Source organism: Haliotis cracherodii, unplaced genomic scaffold (genome assembly GCF_022045235.1).
Source record: "Haliotis cracherodii isolate W230 unplaced genomic scaffold, xgHalCrac1.p SCAF_5, whole genome shotgun sequence".
Taxonomy (NCBI): Eukaryota; Metazoa; Mollusca; class Gastropoda; order Lepetellida; family Haliotidae; genus Haliotis; species Haliotis cracherodii.
Genome location: NW_027266308.1, coordinates 61,069,605 through 61,096,790, shown reverse-complemented (window position 1 = coordinate 61,096,790; position 27,186 = coordinate 61,069,605). Strand labels below are relative to the sequence as shown.

At 39.6% G+C, this 27,186-nt stretch overlaps 1 protein-coding gene across 1 annotated transcript; it reads left to right on the top strand.

Annotated features, from left to right (window-relative positions):
* The first annotated feature begins 1,499 nt into the window (after window positions 1–1,499).
* LOC139442335 (zinc finger FYVE domain-containing protein 1-like) lies at window positions 1,500–18,917 on the top strand. Its single transcript, XM_071223132.1, has 11 exons — window positions 1,500–2,274; window positions 4,243–4,756; window positions 5,352–5,557; window positions 6,163–6,260; window positions 7,463–7,577; window positions 11,132–11,232; window positions 11,966–12,080; window positions 13,840–14,010; window positions 15,223–15,385; window positions 16,311–16,412; window positions 17,286–18,917. The coding sequence occupies exons 1-11, from the start codon at window positions 1,600–1,602 to the stop codon at window positions 17,516–17,518; spliced, it is 2,493 nt and encodes an 830-aa protein (XP_071079233.1). The 5' UTR covers window positions 1,500–1,599; the 3' UTR covers window positions 17,519–18,917.
* Window positions 18,918–27,186: the final 8,269 nt, after the last annotated feature.

The following is a 27,186-nucleotide window of genomic DNA, read 5'->3' as shown; positions in this document are numbered from 1 at the left end:
TTTGTTTCAGGATCTGTATGACAGACTATACAAGTACCTGCATTGAGACATCGCTTTGAAAAAAAAAGGGTTGAAATTCATATTTTAATCCTAATCCCATTAAAATAAATTATTTTATTCCGATACGATACCTCTCTGCGTAAGAAAGGCAAAAACACTGATTTTAATAAGATTGACTTTAATCCTTTTTTCACTTATAGATATAAAACAAAATATATGTATTAAAAAAACGTTTCGCTGTTCATACCGTTAAAATATTGTTTCGACATTTTATAAATTTTATAGATATTATCAGACGTAGAAGAAGTATTATGTTGATAATGTCAAATAAATAGTATATTGTTGTATTGAGTCATAATCAAAATTACGTGAAGTGTACAGTAGTCGTATATCTTCAAATAATTAAAAACATATAAAGACCTACGTTTTCTCACGACAGGATTTATTAATAGGACCGTGTTATAAAATAAACTTAATTTAATTCGCGGTGCGCGCCATGTTCGCGAATTCGGTACCGTAGGTCTAGCATTTTTGTATGCACATTTATTTTGGTGAAAACTTAATCATAGGTAGCCAACAAGATAGACACAATTTTTATGGATAACAACTTCTTTAATACTGTAAAAGGCGACGTTTCGGTATAGATCCTTATACCGTTGTCAAGCTTGACAACGGTATAAGGATCTATACCGAAACGTCGCCTTTTACAGTATTAAAGAAGTTGTTATCCATAAAAATTGTGTCTATCTTGTCATCCGTCAACTTCTAAGTAATGCCTATCAAACAATGTAGCCAACAAGGGTAATTTATTTCACATATTGTTTTGAGTATAAGTTTTGTGTAACAAAACATCGGGCACTAATGTTTATTCAACTTATATTTTGTTTTGCTAGATATGTTTAATCAAGTCTTTGCGATTCTGACATGAACTTTTCGTCTTTTAGTTGCACTCGATGTCTAAGCTTTCATATTGCTTTTTATATTTATATATTTTTTTATTATATTCAGGATCGATGCATACATGAACACATTTTTTAGATGAAATGTATATATAATTATTTGTGTTTAATTTCTGACCTCTTGTGGTATTGAACACAATATCGTTGTATCATTTTCATTGAATTCGTTATTTCACTCTACCTTTAGTAATAGCATAAACAGAAACAACATTAATCACCTATATTATCAATAATTAGAACTTAAAACAATTCCAATACTTGACCATCTCAATCTTATCCATCCTATGCATGTGACTCCATGGCGTTCTGCGGATTAACCTATAACGGGAATGAGAGATCCGAGATTCCGATATCGTGCTTGTGCTGAATGATTTGTTTTCTTCATATAAAACAGAGGAATGAGTTTCAGTTGTGTTTTGTTCTTTTGATTCAACCCTGTGTCACATGCCTGAACTTCAGCCGAAAGGAATTACACACATTCCGTTTTCGTTAAACTTTTACACTGCATGTTTCACATTCAACCATACGGAAATGGTCGAAATGGGAGATTCCCTTGGTCATAGTTTATTATGACCGAAGTTTATGACAATGATCTTTATCAAAACAGTTGACGATTGTACCAGTTTACTTTATTTGAACAATGCGTCCCACGGCAAAGCGAACCAGCAGAACCAAATCCTCCATTCGCCTTTGTGAGGAAAAACTGAGCTGTGTTGTGGTAAACGCGGAGGCAGTGTTTACATGTTCAGAGTGCAAAACTGCTCAGTGCGATAAGTGTGAAAAGAGCGTTCATTCAGGAATAAAGTTCGAATTTCACAACAGGCGACGTCTTGAACGACCTTCCCCGGATAAACTCTGTCAGGGTACGGCATCAGGGACGGCATGTGTCAACAGGAATTACGCTGACGTCTGGTGCGAGGACTGTAAACACAGGCTTTGTCTTGATTGTTTTGACAAATCGCATGCCCAAGGAAGAAGGAAGACGCACAAGAAGATATCAGTGAATGAGTACCATCGGAGACAGCTACGAGCGTTACAAGACACGGTGAAGCCACTATCGCCAGTGTCAGATAATGACGATTCTTTGACTTACGTTTCATGTCCACAAGAAATTAGCTTGGAAGAAAACATGTCCTTTGCTAGTTTTCATTCTGACCACAGCCACCCTAGTTCAGGTGGGAGCATTCCAGATATCTGCCAAGACACAAATGAAGTGAGTCTAATGGCAAGAGAAATGGATGCTTTTCTTATGGATGATGGCAGATATACCGAATGTCAAAGTTTTGAATTGGCAAATGACCAGGAAGAACTGCAGGTGATTGCTTGATACCTTTTTGCTATTTATTTCATCATGTTCAATTCTTACAAGTTTTCTTTCTCTTAGACAAGTTAGATGTGGGACAATTCACCCATACATTGATGTATCATGACACATCAAGGTTCTGTATGACTATCGCGTCCTATGTTCATGTAACGATACAAAATGATATGTTATGCGGTTTTGTGTCATTTCGTATTCCAGTAGTTTTGTTATTCATTGTATCACCAAAAGTATCCGCATGTGCATGATTTGTACCGTGCCTGTGTTAGCTTATGTTTAATGGAGAACTGGACAATCCCTACCTTGTATATTTTGCAGACTCAGACACAAATGTCGGATAACTTGTGCCTAGCTATGCCTAATCAACTGGATGACTCGTACCCCAAAAAAGGCGTATTTGTACAATATTTAAATGATTTTAAACACTGTTCTTTTCTATTCTTATTTGAAGCAATGACATGTAAAGGATATTATCACCATAGTCAGTGAAATATGAAATGAATTGTTTGAAATGTATGAATGATTGTATGGGGTTTATTAAATTTGGGTCAGCAAAATTTGTGTATGCATCATCTAGCTTTGTGTACGGGTCATCCAAATAACATTTGAATTCTCTAAATCATGTATGGATTGGACAGGAATTTCAGGTAGTATAGCCATTTTCAGATGGTACGAATCTCTGGTGAATCACTTCTGTTGTAAAACGCTCATCATGCTCATAGTCTGCATAACTGAAAGTACAGTACTCCCACATGTTCAAAGTATTGAGTACGGGTAAACGTTTTGTCAAATGGCACATGTACTGATGTAGACCTATTAGCAGCGGTAACCATACCCCTGTGCTGCTCCCTGTGTACGATTTTAGTATTGACAATTCGCTACTCAGAGCTACAGGCTGATTCATACTGTCATAGTGTTTTCCTAATAGATCCCCAATCCAAATCTGCATCGCACTTTATATGCAAGTGTACAACATTATTGTAGCAGGTCGTGGACAGATGACATCCTTACCTTGTCAGCTTGCTGAAGGGGTTAACCTCTTTGGTCATGTGGACAAGGTGTGGACAATAGCGGCCATTAAATTTCAGAGTCCCATGATGGGATTCGAACCACGGACCTTCTGATCAGAAGTCGGATGTCTTGTCCACATGAGGATGTCATCTGTGGGATGACTCCACGCCCTGCTACATTATACACATGGAAATAATTGCTTTTTGAAATCACCTGATATACCAAGCATTAAAAAAATGATATTGTGATACTTATCGTTGAAAGATAATGCTACCTGACCTATGACACAAATTGTGTTGTTATGTGTAGAATAAAACAAGTCAGAAGGGTTTAAGAGATTTGAGACCTGTTTCCAAGGGATAAAACCGAGGGATGCGTGCCCCAAGGTTTTATCTCAAGGACGAGGGTTTTAAGTCTCATAAAAACCCTCTGACTTGTTTTATCCTACACGTAACAAAATATTTTGTATCATAGGTCAAGGAGTATGTACCTCAAATTACTGATAATACCGTGCACCCTTACAATCTAAGCAAAAACTAAAACTGTGTAATGCTAGTGGCAAAGTATGTTATTCCATATCAGTTATGCCCAGTGAAAATCCAGGTTATAAAAGGTCTTCAGCAACCCTTGCTTGTTGTAAAAGGCAACTATGCTTGTTGTTAGAGGTGACTGACGGGATCAGGTGGACAGGCTTGTTGACATGGTTGTTGCATGTTGTTGTATCCCAATTGTGTGGATCGATGCTCATGACATCAATCACTGGATTGTCTGGTCCAGACTCGATTTTTATACAGACAGCCGTCATAATGCTGTGATACTGCTGAATGTTGCGTTATACAACAAACAAACAAACAATATAAGTTAGATACTTTGTGCAGTACAAGAAATTGATATAAAAACATATGAAAAATGTAAACATGGTAAACAATTTTTCTCATCCTTTATTCGCAGGTGACATCCGAAGAAGAATTCATGGAGAAGCTGAGCTGCAACAAAGATGCAATGGTGAAGATTATTTCCATCTTTGGTAACACAGGGGATGGGAAATCCTATACTCTCAATCATACCTTTTTTGGTGGTAAGGAGGTTTTTCAGACATCACCGGAACAAGAGTCATGTACTGTGGGTGTGTGGGCAGCTCATGACCCTGTCAACAACACGCTTGTGATTGACACCGAGGGCTTGCTGGGGGTGACCAGCAACCAGAATCAGAGGACCAGACTGCTCTTGAAGATTCTTGCCATCTCGGACATTGTGATATATCGCACTCGGGCTGAGAGGCTGCATGTAGATATGTTGAACTTCCTAAGTGATGCTTCAAAGGCTTACTTGAAGCATTTTTCAGCCGAACTGCGGGCAGCAACACAACGTTACAACCTGTCTGTCTCCAACATTGGGCCAGCTGTGATAATATTCCATGAGACTTTACACACCGACGTCCTGCAGCTGAGAGGAGGGAAGGAAGGTGAGATAGTAGCACTAGCTGCTGCTGCTGCTGCTGCTGTCAGCCATTTACACAGATGCATGTCTTGAAGAGAAACTGTAAAAATCCCACCCATCCACTTACAAATATGCATCATATGGAGCATATTAAATATCTAAGCGATGGAAATTGGCACTTGTCCTATAGTCCTTGCCAAACTGCCCAATAGTTAGGGTATCATAAGCATGATAAGGACTAGTAGAAATTTGCCATTTTTTAGGGGGATATCATTATAAGGACTAGTGAACTAAAAATGTTAGTTTCTATCACTGTTTTATCCTATTGTAATCTACCATTGGTCTATTTCCAAGGGGCTAATGGCTGATATATCCTGGGCTAGGACAACTGTACTGTCGTCACACTTCTATGTTTCCTTGACCATGGACATTCCTGTTATGACAGACATGTTGATTGAAGAGTTTTTAAATGTTTTCCATTTTGCACATGCATGCATACACACACTCAAAATATTATTCATAATTTTTATCATCATGATTATCATGAATGATAAGATATTTTAGTATATATATATTTTCATGATAAACATGGTAACAGTCAGTATTGCTGTTTATGACAGGAATAACACCAGAAGACTTGATACGAGGAAAGTTCAAGAAGTCCGAGTGCACAATAGATGCTTTCAGCAGCCTGCACTATGTGGGCACAAGGACGATGAATCCTCCAACAGACTTCAAACCTCTACAGAAAGCAGTAAAGGACCTGCTAGCCAACAATACTGTGAGGACAGCTAGGAGGCCTGCTGTGGTCTTCCAAAGTCTTAAGGTGGGAGTCATCTCATGTGCTGGATATATGTTGCTGAGGCCACACTTTCTTTTATTTATTAGCCCATTTCTGGTGCCCCCTGCTGTGATATTGCTAAAAGCGGCGTAAAACTGTATTCACTCACTCACTCTTTTATTTATTTGGATTCTACCCACGTGAGACAAAATTATGATCAGGAAATAAAATAAGAATAGTTTCGGCATTTTGTTTATTTGCCTGACAGCTGAATCTTTGTTTGAGGGATTTAAAAACAGGAAACATACCAGTAACCATGGTAATGTTTCAAATGAAATACAATGTGATGCCTCAATACACAGTGATGGAAAAGGATCTATCCATAGCTAATTCACAATTAAATGACTTTTCTTGACACAGAAAATTATTTTGTGTTTTTTTCTGATCATGGTTAGATTTAAGTACTTTAGGGAAAATATCTTAAGTGATGCCACATGTTTTTTTTTTTTTTTTTTTTTAACTTCATTTGACATTTAGAAATCTTTCTTTCAGCCTATCTCTGAATTAGCACAGCTTTAACTTGTAAACTTTCTGTTAGTGGTGTCCTGGAATTATGTTTATTCATCATGTTAATAATATTTCCTTTTCAGTGTCTTAATGAGAAATTCAGTGGCGACATTGATAAGCCAGTGCCCAATACATTCCCGGACCAGTATTTTACCTGCACTGCTAAGTGCAAGGCCTGTGGGTGAGTATGTACAATGTGTGTCCAAGATGTTACAAGCCGAGGCACAGATACACTCATGATAAATATCATGCATGTCGACTTCACATGTCAAGATCTAAATTCTAATAATGATATTGTAGCCAGTTTTGAGTTTATTATCTTATAATGTGTGTATCTATATGACAAATCTCCTTTTGTCATGGATGTTGTGTTGCATCATTTTCAAGAAAATGTTGTTTTGCCATTTCAACTTGTATCCTGTAAACTTGGGCAGGTTTGAGATCCTTCAGAGATCTTTCTATTCATTTTCATACCCAAGAAACAAGTTATTATTAATATGATACATGTGTCCTTTTGTACCAATATAGGGGCTGTCTGGTAGCCTAGTGGTTAAAGCATTAGCTCATCACGCCGACGACCCGGGTTCGATTCTCGACATGGGTACAATGTGTGAAGCCCATTTCTGGTGTCCCACGCTGTGATATTGCTGGAATATTGCTAAGGGCGATGTAAAACCATACTCACTCACTCACTTGTACCAATATGTGACACTTCACATGTGATATGGGGCGGGGGGAGGTGTTACTCATGAAAAATGATGATTAAAAAAAGGTTTATAATTTATTAGCATGATTAGGGCCTGGTAATGTATGATAGGGTGTGGAGGGGCATATAAAAAGTGTTACATGTCATTATGCTTCAGCCAAATATACAGACCTAAGACCAATTCCACTGTCACCCTCATAATATATGACAAGGCCCTTATGTTTCCAGCATTCATGGACTCAGTCGTGGTATCAGTATCCAAAGGTTCCTCATTTGTAGTTGAACATAAAGCCAGCCCTGCTTGATGTCCTTTAGGAGAGTAGCAGGTCGTAGGATCCTTGATGTGTCAGCTTCATAAGTTGTGGAGACCCGTGAAGATCCGGGGTAGAACAGGTCTTCAGCAACCCATGCTTGCCGTAAAAGGTTATTCTGCTTGTCGTAAAAGGCGACTTACAGGATTGGGTGGTCAGGCTCACTGACTTGGTTGATGCGTGTCATCGATCCCAATTGCGTGGATTGATGTTCATGATATTAATCACTGGACTGTCTGGTCCAGACTCGATTATTTACAGACCACGTCATATAATATAGCTGGAATATTGCTGAGTGCGGCGTTAAACAACAAAGCAACCAACCATTAGTTGTGGACCTCAAGCTAGTAATACTGCCTGTTCCAGGTCTCGCTGTATGCGGAGCATGAACCATGATGTGGATGAGTTCCAGCATCAGACAGAGGAGAACAAACACTGTCAGTATCAGCATCAGTATGGCAACAAGATCTACCTGTGCAAGGTGAGCAGGCTATGTCATACTTGTCTGAACTCTGGTAGGTGAGGTGAGAGGTAGAATGGGGTTTAATGTCATGTTCAAGATTGTTACACTTATATAGCGACGTGCATGCACATGTGTGTGTGGCTGCTTGTACTAGTCTGGACTGGTGCCGATTTATAGTCCTAACCCACTGAGATACCATTCCTCAGTTGAACATGAATCCCCACCCAGACACATTATACTGATCCCGGGCCGTCCAGTCCATGTTTTAGCCCCTTAATGCCGAGCGCCAGACAGGGTAACAACTACTATTTTTTAACATCTTTTGGTATGACGCGGCTGGGGATCGAACCCCGGACCTTCCGCTCTGGGGGCGGACGCTCTACTGCTAGACCACAGAGGCAGATTCCGAGGTGGGGATTTGGGGGCAAGTCCCAGTAGCTGATGTTTGTCTGGATTGGGAGGTTGCAATGTTTGAGCTGTCATCGTGCCCTGGTAGGCAGTGTCCCCAGTATCTCATGCTTGTGTTAAAGCCAACTTATGTGGATTGGGTGGTTATGATGTGTGAGCTGTCATCGTGCCCTGGTAGGCAGTGTCCCCAGTATCTCAGTATCTGATGCTTGTGTTAAAGCCAACTAATGTGGATTGGGTGGTTATGATGTGTGAGCTGTCACCGTGCCCTGGTAGGCAGTGTCCCCAGTATCTCAGTATCTGATGCTTGTGTTAAAGCCAGCTAATGTGGATTGGGTGGTTATGAAGTGTGAGCTGTCACCGTGCCCTGGTAGGCAGTGTCCCCAGTATCTCAGTATCTGATGCTTGTGTTAAAGCCAACTTATGTGGATTGGGTGGTTATGATGTGTGAGCTGTCACCGTGCCCTGGTAGGCAGTGTCCCCAGTATCTCAGTATCTGATGCTTGTGTTAAAGCCAACTTATGTGGATTGGGTGGTTATGATGTGTGAGCTGTCATCGTGCCCTGGTAGGCAGTGTCCCCAGTATCTCAGTATCTGATGCTTGTGTTAAAGCCAACTTATGTGGATTGGGTGGTTATGATGTGTGAGCTGTCATCGTGCCCTGGTAGGCAGTGTCCCCAGTATCTCATGCTTGTGTTAAAGCCAACTTATGTGGATTGGGTGGTTATGATGTGTGAGCTGTCATCGTGCCCTGGTAGGCAGTGTCCCCAGTATCTCATGCTTGTGTTAAAGCCAACTTATGTGGATTGGGTGGTTATGATGTGTGAGCTGTCACCGTGCCCTGGTAGGCAGTGTCCCCAGTATCTCAGTATCTGATGCTTGTGTTAAAGCCAACTTATGTGGATTGGGTGGTTATGATGTGTGAGCTGTCATCGTGCCCTGGTAGGCAGTGTCCCCAGTATCTCATGCTTGTGTTAAAGCCAACTTATGTGGATTGGGTGGTTATGATGTGTGAGCTGTCATCGTGCCCTGGTAGGCAGTGTCCCCAGTATCTCATGCTTGTGTTAAAGCCAACTTATGTGGATTGGGTGGTTATGATGTGTGAGCTGTCACCGTGCCCTGGTAGGCAGTGTCCCCAGTATCTCAGTATCTGATGCTTGTGTTAAAGCCAACTTATGTGGATTGGGTGGTTATGATGTGTGAGCTGTCATCGTGCCCTGGTAGGCAGTGTCCCCAGTATCTGATGCTTGTGTTAAAGCCAACTTATGTGGATTGGGTGGTTATGATGTGTGAGCTGTCATCGTGCCCTGGTAGGCAGTGTCCCCAGTATCTCAGTATCTGATGCTTGTGTTAAAGCCAGCTAATGTGGATTGGGTGGTTATGATGTGTGAGCTGTCATCGTGCCCTGGTAGGCAGTGTCCCCAGTATCTCAGTATCTGATGCTTGTGTTAAAGCCAACTAATGTGGATTGGGTGGTTATGATGTGTGAGCTGTCACCGTGCCCTGGTAGGCAGTGTCCCCAGTATCTCAGTATCTGATGCTTGTGTTAAAGCCAGCTAATGTGGATTGGGTGGTTATGAAGTGTGAGCTGTCACCGTGCCCTGGTAGGCAGTGTCCCCAGTATCTCAGTATCTCATGCTTGTGTTAAAGCCAACTTATGTGGATTGGGTGGTTATGAAGTGTGAGCTGTCATCGTGCCCTGGTAGGCAGTGTCCCCAGTATCTCATGCTTGTGTTAAAGCCAACTTATGTGGATTGGGTGGTTATGATGTGTGAGCTGTCACCGTGCCCTGGTAGGCAGTGTCCCCAGTATCTCAGTATCTGATGCTTGTGTTAAAGCCAGCTAATGTGGATTGGGTGGTTATGAAGTGTGAGCTGTCATCGTGCCCTGGTAGGCAGTGTCCCCAGTATCTCAGTATCTGATGCTTGTGTTAAAGCCAGCTAATGTGGATTGGGTGGTTATGAAGTGTGAGCTGTCATCGTGCCCTGGTAGGCAGTGTCCCCAGTATCTCAGTATCTGATGCTTGTGTTAAAGCCAGCTAATGTGGATTGGGTGGTTATGAAGTGTGAGCTGTCACCGTGCCCTGGTAGGCAGTGTCCCCAGTATCTCAGTATCTCATGCTTGTGTTAAAGCCAGCTAATGTGGATTGGGTGGTTATGAAGTGTGAGCTGTCACCGTGCCCTGGTAGGCAGTGTCCCCAGTATCTCAGTATCTCATGCTTGTGTTAAAGCCAACTTATGTGGATTGGGTGGCTATGATGTGTGAGCTGTCATTGTTAATAGGTCCACAGTGTCCTCTCATAAGATTAGGGACAGCCATTGATTCTGACTCTTCTTCAATGGAGTGCCTGGCCAACATTTATTTGTTTATAGGCTGCAGTGATATAGCTGGAATATTGCTGTCACACACTAACTTTGCTTGAGATCTCTGATTGGTTGGATGAAAGGTCATTCTGACGTGACCCGTAATGGAATGTCCTCAGATCTTTGTTTAGCGATAGTGAGAACTAAGATCTGATTTTAATGAGATTGTTGAAAAGTTGTCTTTAGAAAATCAGAAGAAAGTCTCTGAATGAAAATAACAGCTATATTTGCTACATCTGTATACTATCCAGGTCATCTTCCTCAGGCTAGGGAGTTAACTGACTTTAAAAGTCCAGTTTTCACCCTTGCCGAACTAGGCTGGAGTTATGGAGTTATATTTTGGCTGCACTATCAATTCTATGCATAGTCCAATCAAAATCCTGTAACAATATGTCAACTGCCGTGCCAAATTTGTTTGATTGCAGGATTTGCAGAGCATGTGTACTGTCAACTGTTTGTCGACACATATTTTCCAAATCTTTTCATGTTTTTCATGAAGGCTCTCCAGTGATATGATGCACTTCGCGAGGTAAATGGAATCTGAATGGTCAGTAGGGGGATCATAGAAGGGACACAACCGGTAATAGCAGGTGGCGCTACGATCGAGCAAGGACATTTAAGCCTAGTTTTGCAAGGGTGGAAACTGCACTTATCAGTCAGTTAACTCCCTTGCCCGGAAGATGTATCCTGGTAGGCCATACCCATTTTAAATGATTTAAGCTGAGTTTCTTTATACTTACCATATTTGCATTTGTGCCAAGTTTTGAAATAAATATCATCCTCTATTCACCATGTTTACAGAAATGTATGCATGCAAAAGGACAACGGAAGGTGGTTGTGCCCAAAACCTCATCCTCAGGAGACAACACGTGGGTTGGTTTGGGGAGATACATCTGGTCAGGGTAAGCTCCTACTGATAGTTAATGCACCCCTCATGCTTTATTCTCCCTGCAGTGTTCTATTGTACAACAAATAACTCCCACTCGTCGGATGTTAGTAAGAAGTACCCGCTTTAAAAATATTTACCATAGCAGCCGTATTATAAAAAAAACCCTATTTGTAGCCATTATTGAGTCTTTTTTTGTTCAAATTATTAAGAAATTTGGTATTCATTTTGCAGGGAATTCCACTCATAAGTTCAGTGTCTTTGCATTTTAAAAATTTTTTAGACCTTGTATTGACCATGTTTTTCAACTGTCTCAAAATGCATATTACCCTTGTAAAATTCTCTGAAATTATCAGACTGAAGAAGCTGATCTTTGGCATACACATTTCTTATGATGACATATTTTATTTTATTCATTTGACTTTAGTGTTAGTAATATAGTATTCAGTTTTCATGTGGAAAATATTTAAATATCAATGCTGACAGCAATATTTTTTGTATACTGTTGACTATATATCCAGGTGAGCTACAGTGTCATGGCACTGTTTTTTATTCCCATTTATTAATTTCTAATGACAAATGCGGCAGAGTTGGGTCTGAATATCGGCATAAATAAATCATGTTTACAGTTCATCTCATTGCCTCCTTGTTGATACTCAAGAGACTATGAGTACTAAGCCATTGACGAATCTTTGAAGCCATGGTTTGTTTGGAAGCGCATGCTATATGTACTTTTGCTTGTTGTGTAGTTATGTATTGGAGTGCCCTAACTGTGGGATCATCTACCGGAGTCGACAGTACTGGTACGGGAACCAGGACGTGGAGGCCATTGTCCTGGCTGAGGTGGCACACATCTGGCCTGAGGTGAGTGAGTGAGGCTGCTGATGTTACCATCTACATACAGTCAAGTCCCGTTAATTCGACATTGGTGGTTGCATATGATTATGTCGGATTAACGAGTATGTGATCGAAAATTGGAAAACTACACGATAGATAATGATACGAACACGTAATAAAAAAGGAAAAAGGAAATAATCATATTTTTGTGTTACATTGTTCATGTTGTTAGCAGAATATGTTTTCTAATCATGCAACTTTAACACAAAACTTCTGTTACGGACTGTGTGCCTGATTCAAAATACTTTTTAAAGCATAGGCTGGAATGGAAGTCGCTAATTTGAAACTAGTGCCGCAATGCTAAGAAAGCTGTTTTTTTAGTGGCTTATGGCGACTTCCTGTTAGTAATTTCAATGGTCGGTCAAAGTTCGCGAAAGGTCGTTCTGACGTGACCTATAATTGGATGTCCTCAGCAGTAGTGAGAACTTGTAACCGATTTTAATGAGATTGAGGTAATCTAGGCATAATTCTGTTTTGTTTATTTAAAGCTGTAATTGTTTATTGTTAAGTATGTTTATCTCTGTTGAAATATGCAGCTACTTGCCTGTACTCGCGGGCAGATGACCACGGAGTACACTGATCACTGTGTCGGATTAACGAGATTAATTAATGAGTGATATCAGCAATTCGAGACTTGACTGCATTTCCTTAGGAAGTTGTGATACTCAGAACTTGTCAGTAATCATATTCCTCCATCTAACATAACAATCCAATCAAACCACTTTGAGTAAATTTAACTAATGATGGCTTTGCAGCCCTTTTTGCATTTCATATACTATTTCCTCAAACCTCGCTTTTTTGTTTTAGACTATTGATGGGGACTGTTTCATTACTTCAGGGATTTATGTAGGCTTCTAAACGAAGTGTGCTTGGCATACTTTGGGGATTTTTTTTATTTTGTTCACAAACTGGATATCTTGCAGTTTTTAAATTCAGAGTGATATCCAAATTTGTCTTTGTGTTTGAATTCATTGCAATAATATAAAACTAAGCATTACAAGGTTAAAAATTATTAGTTTTTAGTTATGTTTCATGAATGGGAAATTTATTATTCCAATTTGGGAATTTTTGATGATATTTGCTGCAGACTTTGGGCCAATTATTGGCCTCTCTGCAGGTCTAGGTAAATTATTTTTTTTACACATATTCTATTCATGGGATCTGTTTTATGTTTTCTAATGTGGGTATTTGGTTGGGCAACTATGCTTGTCATAAGAGGCGACTAACGGGATCGGGTGGTCAGGCTCTCTGACTTGGTTGATGCATGTCATTGTATCCCAATTGAGTGGATCGATGCTCATGATGTCAGTCACTGGATTGCCTGATCCAGACTCGATTATTTACAGGCTGCTGTCATTTGCCTGGAATAATAATGGTGATGGGGAGGCTAGTGGTTAAGGTGTTTACTCATCATACCAGGCTGCAATGCATGGAGCTCTTTTCTGTGTCCACCACCACAATATGTGTGGACTATTGTTTGAAGCAGTGTAAAACCATTCATCCTCCTCACTCACTCCTGCAATTCCTCTTTTTCCTCCCTCTGTGGGGGCGGTCGGGTAGCCTAGTGGTTAAAGCGTTCGCTCGTCACACCGAAGACCCCGGTTCGATTCCCGACATGGGTACAATGTGTGAAGCCCTTTTCTAGTATCCCCCACCGTGATATTGCTGGAATATTGCTTAAAGCGGCGTAAAACCTAACTCACTTACTCCTCCCTCTGTGACGTAGAGCAACCTTGGATTGGATGGTACCCACAATGCAGCTAGAAAAGTACTGGACAGTCTCAACTACGTGGCGGACACCATTGGCAGTGTGAGCGCCAAGCCCACCAAGTATCTCGCTGAGTGGACAGCTGACCAGATAGCCCCGGCATACTGGATCCCCAACTCCAAGATCCTGGTAATCAGTCAAGTTGTATCTTTCCAATATAAGCCCTAGCAACTTAAACATTTTAATATGCTTAATTTTGAAACTGTTTGGATACAAATCTGAAAATTTGATTTATTATTTATCCTTGTAATTAGTGAAGTTGATATTCTTCTCATTTATAGAGAACTGAATATTTCAACAATTGGTCATTTTCCGTGTTCATTTCTAACATTATTGTGAACATAGTGATAAAAGGAGATTTTGGGTGTCTCAGTGGAAGCTTGGTTTGTAACCCATTATGATGTCCTAAGGTGCCGCATTCGCTGTGCAGAGTTGTGTCCCTTGGGCACGCCAGAAACCTATGATTGTGGGTGCGCATCCTGGTTCTCTCTGATTTTGTTTATGTTGGTCAGCACCATACCCATGCTTGTAGGTTTCACCAAAGTGGTAAACATCTAAGACCTGCATCATTTCAGGCTTTTATTCCACATAAAGCTGACACACCGTGATGTAACTGGAATAATGTTAAAAGCGGCGCTAAACCAAACATGAAAATGATGCAATACAAATCAGAACATTTGATGTGGTATGGCCTATGCTTTTATAAATTGTTCATTTGAACATCAGTGTTGGTATGTTATCTTCATTCATGTGTTGTAGGCCATCTTCCTGAGGCAAGGGCATTAACTGACTATGAAAGTCCAGTTTCCACCCTTAGCGAACTAGGCTGGAATTTCTGGGCTCGTGCCAAAAGTGGCTATTACGCGTTATGTCCCTTCCATGTCCATCCTATCGACCAATCAGAATCCATCTTTTCATATCACTTGCATTTGCTTCAAACAAAATGGCAGCTCCTAGTCAAGACAATTTGATCGCTAATCAAGATCTATATTGTAATAAAAAAAATACATGAAAAGATTTGCAAAATATCTATTGACACCCAGTTGACGGTACACAAGTTTTGTTTACGAATCAGATATCTGGTTTATTAAGTGATTTTGTGTGGACTCATTAGTCCAGCCAAAATGTAACTCTGGAATTCCAGCCTAGTTCGGAAATGGAAACTGGACTTTCACAGTCAGTAACTCCCTTGCCTTGGGAAGAAGTACTAGTAATTTTGATACACCAAATGATTAAATGGAATTGAGGTTATTTTTTCTTTGTCTTAGATGCAGTGAGCTTGTTCTATTATAATGGCTAATCCATATTTACTTTGCCTTCAATTTACCAATTCCATCCCAGGCGTGTGCTAAGTGCGGAGAAGAGTTCACCCACAATGACCAGAAGCACCACTGTCGTGGGTGTGGCCAGGGCTTCTGTGACACCTGCTCCAGCTACAAGCGGCCGGTGCCAGAACGGGGCTGGGGACTGGAACCAGTCCGTGTCTGTAAAGACTGTCTCCAAGGTAACGGCACAGGTGGGAGCTGTTGCCATCATCCCCTCCCAGCAACTCTGGGAAATGATGCAAAACTTGCTGCATGTATAGTTTACAGGATCAAGACATGACATGTGGTATTTAATCTGTCACAATAATCAAGTGGTTGTTGGGAGAACATGAAGACATATGATAAAGTGGCAAGAAAGTGCCCTAAAACGGTGTTACAAAAAAGAAGAAGTCAATAACCATTTCATGTCTTCAAAGTAACATCTAGTGGTAGAGCATCTGCACGGAGATCCCCGGCCGCGTCATACCAAAAGACGTTAAAAGATTGACTTGTTGTTACCCTGTCTGGCACTTGATGGGCTAAAACTAAAACAATGTCTGGTCAGCTCGGAGTCGGTATACAGTGTCTGAGTGGGGTATTCATGTTAAACTGCGGCATGGTATCTCAGTGAGCTAGCACTATAAATTGGCATAGTACAAGCAGCCCTCCCACACACACACACACATTCACGTCAATAATCTTGGATGGACCAGATGTTAAACCCCATTTCACCTCATGTCTTCATGTAACAATCAACGTCTCTCATTATTTCTGGGGGCATGGGTGTCTCAATGGTCTCTGGCTACACATTTGCAATGCTGGATCCGGGATTCAATGATCATTGTACAAGAACCATTCATGCATTCATGCATTCCATTAAGAACCGGTTTTCAGCAACCCATGCATGTCTAAAGAGGCGACTTAGGTGATAGGGTGCTCAAACTTGCTAACTGGCTTGATGGATATCATCATATCCCAATTTTGTAGAATGATTCTCATGATGTCAATCACTGGATTGTCTGTCCCAGACTTGATTATACACAGACTGCCATCATTTACCTGGATTAATATTAAGTGTGACATAAACAACAAACAAATATATCATGGTGTGGCTGTCTGTTCCAGGTGAAGCCAAGGAAGGGGAGGCGCCCGTGACTGCTCGCAAAGTTGGCGAAGTTGTCACTTCTACCCTAGGGGCTGTAGCCTCAGCCATTGACTACCCTATAGGTGAGGCCATATTTAGTGGAGAATCAAACGATCAGACTGATAATGTTGAGATTTCAAATTTAAACGACATGAGGACCATCTGGAGCATTTTCATGTTTTAATCAACTATTGATAGGACAATTTTATCTCATTGCTGCCAAAGATTAACAATATTGCATTGAAATCATACCATCTTCACTGAAGAAAATCCAATTGCTACAAATCTTTGATTGTACATTGTTAGCAACAATGCATTGGCACTATTCCTCTTCATGATGACTATTGGAAGAACCTTAGTTGGATAACAATTGATCAAACAGTCTGAAATCTTGACATTGACACCATTGGCAATATCCCGTCCACAGCTCATTTCAAAAGTGAAAACAGCAAGCACCTCTAGATTTTCATTTGTCTCTAACTCCTGACCATCTATGCTATATACAGACCCTATGACTGCTCCATGTTTTCTTCTTTCCACTGGAGAATGTTAGTATCCCTACAGTAAACTATGAATAGATGACTCCATATCCATTGCCGTGAGGCCGCCTCTGTGGCCTAGTGTTAGAGCATCTGCCCGAAGATTGTAATGTGGGGGGTTAGATCCCCAGCCACATCATACCAAAAGATGTTAAAAGATGGTATTTGTTGTTATTCTGCTTGACGCTCGGCATTAAGGGTCTAAAACATGGACTGCTCGGCTCAGAATCAGTATACTATGTCTGCGTAGGGTATTCAAGTTAATCTTTGGCATGGTATCTCAGTGGGCTAGCACTTTAAAATCAGCATCAAGTCCAGACTAGCACAAAAAGACAGACAGACAGACAGACAGACAGACAGACAGACCTCACCATTTCACCTCACCTCACCACTCACTCTTTCGCCTTTTACTGCCAGGCATGCTGAAGGACTCTGCTCGGCCTGCGTACTGGATCCCGGATGAAGAGATATCCCAGTGCTATGTGTGTTCCACTGAGTTCAGCTACAAGGTGGCCAAGCACCACTGTCGGGCGTGTGGACAGGGGGTGTGTGGGAACTGTTCCCCGGCCAAACTCCCCGTTCCCTCGCGGGGCTGGGACTATCCAGTCCGAGTCTGCCTCAAGTGTGAGAAGAAGAAAGACAAGCTGTGATGGTTTCGACCACCATTTCGTAATGCTTGTGACAGCATGGTGCTATATCCATGAGCGAAAGACTTAAAATTCTACAATCTTCTAAATCAGGTTAAAGTTCTTGCTACCAATAAACAAATATCCTATTATGGACATCTCATTATGGGTCACATCAGAAGCTTTCATTCGACCAATCAGAGTGTTGCTTACCAGATCGGGAAAGTGACAGTTGGAATGTGTTTTCTAAATCATGCAACCTTGAAAAGGTTAACACGAGGCATTCCAAATGACTGATATATACAGAATCAGTCGTTTGGAATATCTTGAGTTCACCATTCCTTTCAAGAATTCCAGAATTATCTTTTGTTCAGTTTTCAAATTTTGAATATAATTTCTTCAAAGCATTTGGAATGAAAGTCGCCAGATTGAAACTAGCACAGTATATCTTGAGAAAACTGCTTTCTGGCTAATGTTGACTTCGTCATTTCATATGGTCGGTTAAATTTCGCAGAAGGTCGTTATGACATGCCCTGAGATGATATGACCTCAGATCTTTGTGTAGTGGTAGCCAGTATTAAGATCTGATTTAAATGAGGTTAAAAACTCTAATGTTAAGAGTATACCATCCATTATTTGTATGTAGGAGCAATTCCTTACGTAGCACCTCCATGATGATGAGGACAGATAATTCATTTACAAGTAATGATAGTAAGGAAATTGTATTTGTGATTAATTACTTTGAAAATTAAATGAGTTTGTTAAACAAGTTCACATGGCATTGTATTCAGTATGGTAAATTGACAAAGGGCTCACCAAGCCTTGTCCCTTGAAGATGAACCGTCGACACACTGGGGAGGTGCTGTGCCAAATTTTGTGATTGTATTTAAGTCCTTTAATGAAATGATGGGTAACATAAGAATAAAGTTTGATTTTATCAACAATCTGTACAGTGTAACCATTCTCACAAATTTTAAATGTTATTTCCACAACCTGATCATCTTCCTGAGGCAAGGGTGTTAACTGACTCTCAAGCCGAACTAGGCTTGAATGTCTGGGCTTGATGGTAGCGCTACCAGTGGCTATTACAAGTTATGTCCCTTCTGTGTCTCCTCCTATTGATCAATCAGATTCCACCTCTGGTGTCTCTTGTATTTGCTTCAAATGAGATGACTGATCCCAGTGAAGACAATCTGATCGATAATCAAGATCTATATTGTAATAAAACAGGTCTTACTTCGCGAAGTGCATCAGATCACATGAGCACCTTGATTAAAAACATGAAAAGATTTGAAAAATGTCTGTTGAAGCTAAGTTGACGGTACACATGCATTGCAAATGCTCCAATCGCCTCAAATCGGCACGGCAGTTTACAACCGGATGTTGATTTCATTACGCGATTTTGATTGGACGATGCATAGACTTGTTAGTCCAGCCCAAATATAACTCCATAATTCAAGCCTAGTTCAGCAAGGATGGAAACTGGACTTAAGTCAGTTAACTTCCTTGCCTTGGGAAGCTGCATCCTGATATTATTAAGCAAAGATTGGTTGAGTAACTTGTTTACCTGGTAATGGACCACTGATATGAATAGCAATGATCTTATTAAATTATTACTAAGGGTTTCAGTAGTGTTCAGGAGACATTAATGGCTCTGCACATGAATATACACCATATTGTCGGACAGCTATGTGTATTGGAGTTCTGATAGAAGGGTTAAAAGGGAACATTCCATCTATCAGCCAGATATTGCTGACTTCCACAGAGATACAGGTGGTCCAGTCATATGGACCCACCACTGTGCTGAGTTGCCTGCCTTAGCTTTACCAGGATCAGCTGGTCATGGGTTTGGAAACTACTTTTTCACTGATTATGATCTTTGGTCTGTCAGCACTTAATCCGTGGGTTTCACCGAAGTGGTTAATGTCTACAACCTGTGCTACTTTGGTCTTGTTTCATATTAAATTGACACTCTGATTGCATTAACATCAGATCTTTTACACTGATATGGTACCTCTCTGCGTCAAGATCTGGGAAACCTCTAGAGGTCAGATCAGAGTTGAGGGTTCTTATATTCTCGGTTCGTGAGAGAGCATTCAGATTGCCATATCTGATTTCTGTGTCTCAAACAAAATATAATCAAGGCAATCCGAATGTGAAAAAATAATGCAGCATTATGTTGTGGATATTTTGTTCGTCATGTCATTTCTTGGGTGTAGATGCCACGGCGCTCACAAATCAATTAACCCGTGAAGATCCGGTGTAGAATAGGTCTGCAGCAACCCATGCTAGCCATAAAAGGCGACTATGCTTGTTGTAAGAGGTGACTAACACGATTGGGTGGTCAGGCTGGCTGACTTGGTTGATGCATGTCATCGTTTCCCTACTGCGTGGACCTGTGAAGATCCGGGGTAGAATAGGTCTTCAGCAACCCATGCTTGACGTAAAAGGCGACTGCTTGTCGTAAGAGGTGACTAATGTGATCGGGTGGTCAGGCTCGCTGACTTGGTTGATGCATGTCATCATCCCAACTCCATGGATCAATGCTCATAATGTCAATCACTAGATTGTCTGGTCCAGACTCGATTATTTACAGACAGCAGTCATATAGCTGGACTATTGCTGAGTGTGGCGTTAAATAACAAAAAAAAAAAACAACCCCAAAAACACAAATCATTTGTGAGCCCCATGGCATCTACGCCCAAAATGGTTTGAAAAACTTTGTATCGAAGCAGTAAACAAAGGAAACTAAATTATTTTAGTTGACATCTGATTTGCTCAAGAACCAAAACATCCTTCACTGATTGGTTGGTAAAAGTTTCCTCAAACTTTGTCAGATATAACCTCTTGTGAAGGTGTATTCAGATGTTATCGCAGACAGGTATTGTATCGGAGTGAAACATCTGATTGTTATGACATTGACACCATGATGTTACTGAAATACTGTTGGCTTTAACACCATATCTCTTCACCCTGACTCCCTCCTACCTACATATTGTTAGTGATGTAAATAAAAATATTCAACAATTTTCCAGCAGTGCCAATAGGTTTTATTTAATTTTTAGAGTAAGATCTTGACTTCTGTATCACAGTAGATGCTTAAATCACAAACATTTATTGAATGTCATGTTTTCAATTGCTGAAATAGAAATTGATGAGCTGTTTTTTCTGACAAAGACTTGTTTTAGTTACATTGCTGGGCAAAATGTTAATGTATATATACTGAACAAAAATAGTTAGGGATCATGAATATATTTGGGGATATTTATTGTAGTGAAGACTTAGTTTCTTAAATTGTGTACGGTATATACAAATATTTCATGATCCCTAACTTTATTTGTTTAGTATAATTATCTGTGATGAATGAGTATCATTGTGCATTAGTAACGTTTACAAATTGCAGGAATGTTTTGACTCTGACATTCTTTAAAAGATAAAAACCTTGATATTATATTAATTTAGCTTTACAGTTGAAATTAAAATGAAATTATTTTTCATTAGGTAAACATTTTAGATATTAGGAAAAAAACATGATCAAATTAATGTATTGTGGTTCGTTAAAGAATGATTTGAAGAGTTTGAGTTAAATGAACAGTATCCCTAGACTTGAGATGATGCATCTAGTCAGAGCAAAAACACCTGGTGAGGGTTTATAGAGCTCAATACTTACATAAGATATGAAAGCCATTTTATTTTTTCAATTGGTTTATTGACCTACCAACACAAAGTTTCTCAAATGTGAAGTAACATTTTAAGTAACCATTCTTCAACTGAGACTGATCACAAGATAACTGTAGTTTTTTAATTAGTTAAATTTACAGTAGATAAATATATACAAACTTTTGAAATGAAATGAAAGAAATATGTTGCTTTGAATATTGAAAAGTGTTTCACAATATTCTCCACAAGCAGCATATTTTTATCATTTCTTGTTTTCTTAATTTCCTGATACCGACCATACCTTTGCCATGTTTTCACAATTGTATTGTGATTTATATTTTGACCACTCACCCTTGACTTTATGTAAACGATCTGTAAACCAGGTAATATTCTACTCAATAGAAGTTAAGGCCACCCAATTCTTTCATATTACTATAGCTAATCTGTCATGCCAATATGAAAGAATCTGGTGCTCCTTAACCTTTTTTGAGTAGTATACAAGAGGATGCTTTAGATACTGGTGGTGGGATGTTGGTCTGTCAGTATGTATAGTGGAATCTGTCCAAATTGGACTCTTGTCAAATTCGGATTTTTGAGAAAACCTTTTCTCCCGTCCCTTCAGCTCTTTATTAACTTATCTTTACTCTGACCTACATATCTCTATTTCAGAGATTCAAATCTCTTTTTACACTTAGCACTTCGGACTAAAATTACGGACCCGACAACCAATTAACTATTGAAATTCAGCTGTCTTAATCAGCTGTCTGATATTTGTTTTTCGTTTTGTCTTCAGTCAAACTTTTTGTACTCTGTGTAATCTGGACTGGGTTGTAAACTGTTTTTTTTACCGATCCCAACCGAGTCTGAATTGAACCGATTCCACTGTAGTTGTAACATGTTATTCCTGTAGACTTTCTTTGTCTCATCTTATTGTATTATCTTGACCTTCGCCCTTGTTATAACAGGGGTTTGGCTGTTTTATTTGTAAATATGTAAAAGGAAACCCATGTCAAATGTAATGGGTGAAACCTGTACCATAAAACTCACCTTATCATAAGACTCACCATATTTGTTTACCATCATATATAACGTGAAAACACTTCCCCATACAACCTAATCCACTGGAATAGGAAATGTTTTGTTTTGTTCTAAGATAATCAAGAAAATTTGATCCCAACATATTTGGGACTTCTCTGATTTCTGTTTTTTGGTGGTGTATTCCTTTTGTTGGTTTCCTTTTAAGTTTTCCTGGAAACTTTTACTGTTTTGATGAAGAGATGATGGTTCCACAATGTAGAAGATGTTTATGTTTTGGTATTGAAAGGGTTGTCCTCAATGATGAATGTGATATAAGATGTGTGAACCTGGGAAGTCTAGCTGATAAACCTAAAGTTTATACGATGGTTGAGACAAGGAGCCATTTATGTGTATGATCAACGATCATTTGATAGGCAGGGCCCTGGGCCCCGTTCCTCAAAGCGATCTTAGCACTACGATGATCGTAAGCCTATGTTAAAGTATAGGACTTACGATCATCTTAGTCTAAGATCGCTTTCTGTTCCACAAAGCAATCCTTGTGCTAAGACAGTTTGTTAAAGTGTGATCACCTTAGTGCAACGATCAGTTTATGGACCCCAGGAAAGACAATATACATGTATAGGGCTTGTTATTATAGAAATTTTGTTTGATGATGGTTTTTCATCAGATAGACAAATTGCAATGACATTTTTCTAAACCAAATATTTTGTTTATGATTGAAATGTGACATGTTTTATCTTAATCACTTGGAATGTACTCAATTGTAACCTTGGGCAGAATGAAACTCATAATTGTGGATCAATCTCATTTAAATCTGATGTTTTGTTCTCATTTAGCATGTCTTTTTATGGAGAACTGACAGACCCTTACTAAACGAATGTGAATGAGCAGTTCTGAATGGAAAATAATGGTTGCTTTGTTATGTGGATATTTTAACCCTGACATTTCTGAGCGTCATGGCATGGACACACAAATGGGTGTACTATCAAGGGAACATTTATGTTTTGTGTGGCGTGATGAAATTTTCAAATGAGGGTAAGTGAAAGTGAAGAAATTTACCAAGGAGAAAAAGCAACAGACAATGGATCATGGGGACAGGTTTCAGACAAATAAAGCCGGAGCTTTTTAAAAAATCAAAATACCATGTATCCTTCTTTTTGATCAAAGTTTGATCAGGGTTCAACTGGCGTGACCTCCAATGTAGGATTTGTCAAATCTTGATGGAGAGAGGCATCAAATTAGAACAAAAGATCAGATTTTACAGAGAATTACGTCTCAGTTGCTGTCAAATTTGAACAGCTTTATGTGCTTTGGGTGTTTGTGGGATGTCTCCTCTTCCTTTTGACCATGTTGCTGTCCACCTGATTGAGAAGAAACACTGGGTAAATGTAAGGTATTCTTACTTAAAAGTCCTGGCAAAATCCCTCTTGGTCCCTATTTGTATCAATATTAGAATTCTACTTGTCAGGGCACCAAGAGTGAGAGGATTAACTGTGTATAACTGTTGACTAGTACTATGCAATATAAAATGATATATGAAAGATAAGTAAGCCTTGAAGGCCAGCCAGAACCAGCTGGGACTAGCAGTTTGTCAGTTTGTCCATAAGCTTTTCACTGAGGAGGTAAAATAAGATCAGATTAAACACAGCTGGGCATGTGGCCTTCAACATTCCACAAGCCCTTTTTCTTTAAAACTTTTTCTAGCCACTGGCTAGCAGGCTATCTAAAACTGTAACTTTTACTTAATTACTTTGCGAGTATTGTATTTTGTTGTCTATTGTGTACACTTGAGTATAATGCACACCGATGGTTGGATTCAAGTTTCGAAAAGTTTCCATTTCGTGTATTGTGCACAATCAAAAGCTACAACATGTTGCTTCAGGTGAACAAACAGGAGATAATAATAGGAGGTAAGTGTGCTTGATTCGATTCTAGATACAAGCTATGTTTGTGATTGTTGCATGAACCATTTACATTATTAGATTTGTTAAGAAATTTCACATGATTTACCTTTGGGTATTTTCTACTTTTTTTTACATTCGTTCCAAATATAGTTGAGTTACAGTTAAATACAGGATATTTTGCTGCATAAGTGCTTTTATCTGTGATAAATGGGCTTGATTATTCAACATTGTGCAATGTGTACAGTCACAGTATTAATGTCTAGTGATGCTGGCTTCGACTCGTGAGACAAAGAGCATTTGTACATAATGCCGTCGTCATATACGTTTGTACATGTACATACACTAGTTTCATGCAGACGATGGCAAACAAAGCACAAATTATCAGGACGTTTAGAGGAGGTCAGTATACCAAATTTGTTTTCTTTAAATGAAGACTTGCAATCATATCACGATTGTAGATAATCGTTGCTATTAAGAGTAAGGCTGTTAGGGCATGTCAGTTAATATCTTTGTTACAGATGGATTTGCCCCCACAATTGTGAAAGTTAAAAACTTTAGAGATTGAAAATACTTAACATGTTGAAAATATGCTTCATTTGAACATTTTTTGTTTTGTTTGGGTTTTTTATTTCAAGAGCTTTTAGGATATTTATTAAAATTAATTAAATTTTAATAGCTTCCTGCATTTTGTCATTTTGTCAAACAAATCAGTTAATCATGAATAGGATGGTTACAAATTGATGGTTTTATCGTGAAGTATATTTGATTTAAAATATACTTCATCAAGATGAAGTCATTTCTTTGTATCTAAGATTTGCTTCTGTATTACATGCTGCAGATCAAAGTATACTGAATGATGTGTGATGCCTGTCAGTGGATTACTACTAGCATGTCTCTGTAAGCCTTCCTACTTACTGTGTAGACCATCTGGACAATCTCATTAAAATCAGACCTTAGTTCTCACTATTGCTAAACAAAGATCTGAAGACATTCTATTAGGGGTCACGTCAGAACGACCTTTCATCCGACCAATCAGAGCGTCGCTTACCAGATTATGAAAGTGACAGTCGGAATGTGATTTCTAATCATGCAACCTCGAAAATTTTAACACGGGGTATTCCGAACGATAGTTACGGGTTTAACAAATGAATCCATACAATCTAGACCATCTATTAGCCATTCCAGAATGTTGTTTAGTTCAGGTTTAAAATTTGTAATGGAGAATTTGTCAAAATATTTTTCGAAGTGTAGTTGCCAATTTGAAATTAGTGCCGTAAAGCACGAGAAAGCTGCCTTCTGATTGGTCATTCAATTGGTCGGTCAAAGTTCGAGCAAGGTCGGTCTGACGTGACCCGTAATGGGACGTCCTCAGATCTAAGATCTGATTTTAATGAGATTGACCATCCGGCTGGACTGACAACAATTGTGTGTCGCCACTGCCATCGTTTGAGTATTACAGTATTGAATTCCATATTAAACTAAGATGCTTGGGAGGAGATTATTGTTTACTTATTTTAATGCTTACTAGGTTTCTTCCCAAGATCTCATAGGACAAAATATATGTCTTGACAAAACATCGGCAAGTTTGTAACCGTCGGTACTTCATGGGTTTGTATACTTCATTTGAGAATACATATTGCCGCTGTGTGGTGTAGATACTATTTTTAACCAACCAATTAAGACACGTTCTGGTTTCAGCCAGATGGACACCAGCAAGTGCCAGACCAATAAGTACTCAGGGACCAGTTCAAAAGTTTGATGTCGGATAAAAATCTTAATTCCTTAAATTTAGGGTTGAGGGGATTAGTGGCCTTGTGAGTTTTCCATCTGACAAAATCAACTTAACTGATTTCGCAATGTTTTACACAGTAACTGAACTAAGCAAAATCTCAGATCCTGTTTCTGTGATCCTGTTCTTACTAGTTTAGAGGAAAAGCAGTCAACTCGGCCTGCAAGCTCTAACACCACTGGTAATGTAAACTGGTAATGTATTAGAATCGCCAGGCATATGTTGCTAGACTTGTCATTAAATACATTCGGTCTTTTCATGAGGTAGGGTTTTGATGTCAACAGCACTAAAATATGTTTGTCTTTTAACTTGATAGTGTGTTTGCTTAGTATACAAGGAATTCAACATTTTCAGAATAATGTATTTTGGAGGGATGGGGAAAGTCGAAGAAAATAAGGAACTAAGTTTTTAATCTTACTTTGAACTATTGAACTAGTCCCTAAGCTTACATCAGACAAACGGCAGTGTTTCTCGTTGGACATTGCAGTGCAACATGTGCGCTAGTCCTGTTGCTGCTTGCTCTAAGCATTGCGTTAATGGCAGGCATTTCTTTTGGCTCTTGCACAGTTTCATTTGACTTCCATAGGTGTTTAATGGTTACAATTTATTTGCTTTCTAAAACGTGACACCCATCACTACTAGACCACATGTTGGCCACAGGTATTCACTAGGGCTGGGATGAGTCCAAATTTAATACCCAGGTACCCAACCCCCTATTACCCGACCATAACCGGGTACCCGCTGTAGGTCTCAAGATATTGGTACAAAATGTCTGATAGGGAATTGTTAGACCAGAGCCCTGGCATATAGTATTCAGGTACTCTATAAAATCATCTGGTCAAGCATAACTGAACTTGACTGAAGCTTTTTCTTTATTAAAAAATTTAAAATATATAAGTAAGAAGGAATGTGTGAATAGTCCGAAAGAAATGTGAACATTTGTGACCTGTATTGTACTCTAGATAACTTTTGTCATTAAACTATAGATCACTTGACTAACCACAGGTAGTCCTGTGAGTACCTGGGTCCTACTCAGTATTGACCCAACCTGTCCCAACCTGTCCCAGCCCGTCCCAGCCCTAGTATTCATGAGTGATGAAGGACTTAGTGTATATACACCCACGAAGTACTGATGACACTGTCATATATATTATACAATGCTTGCAGGAAGATGTGACTGCATAGTTGTAAAGGAAGGAAAGTATCTGTCCGGAAACATGTAGCATAGTGTTAAGTTGATATACAGCTCAAACTATGACGGGGGGCATGGGTGGCCCAGTCATCTAAGGCGCTGCAGTTCG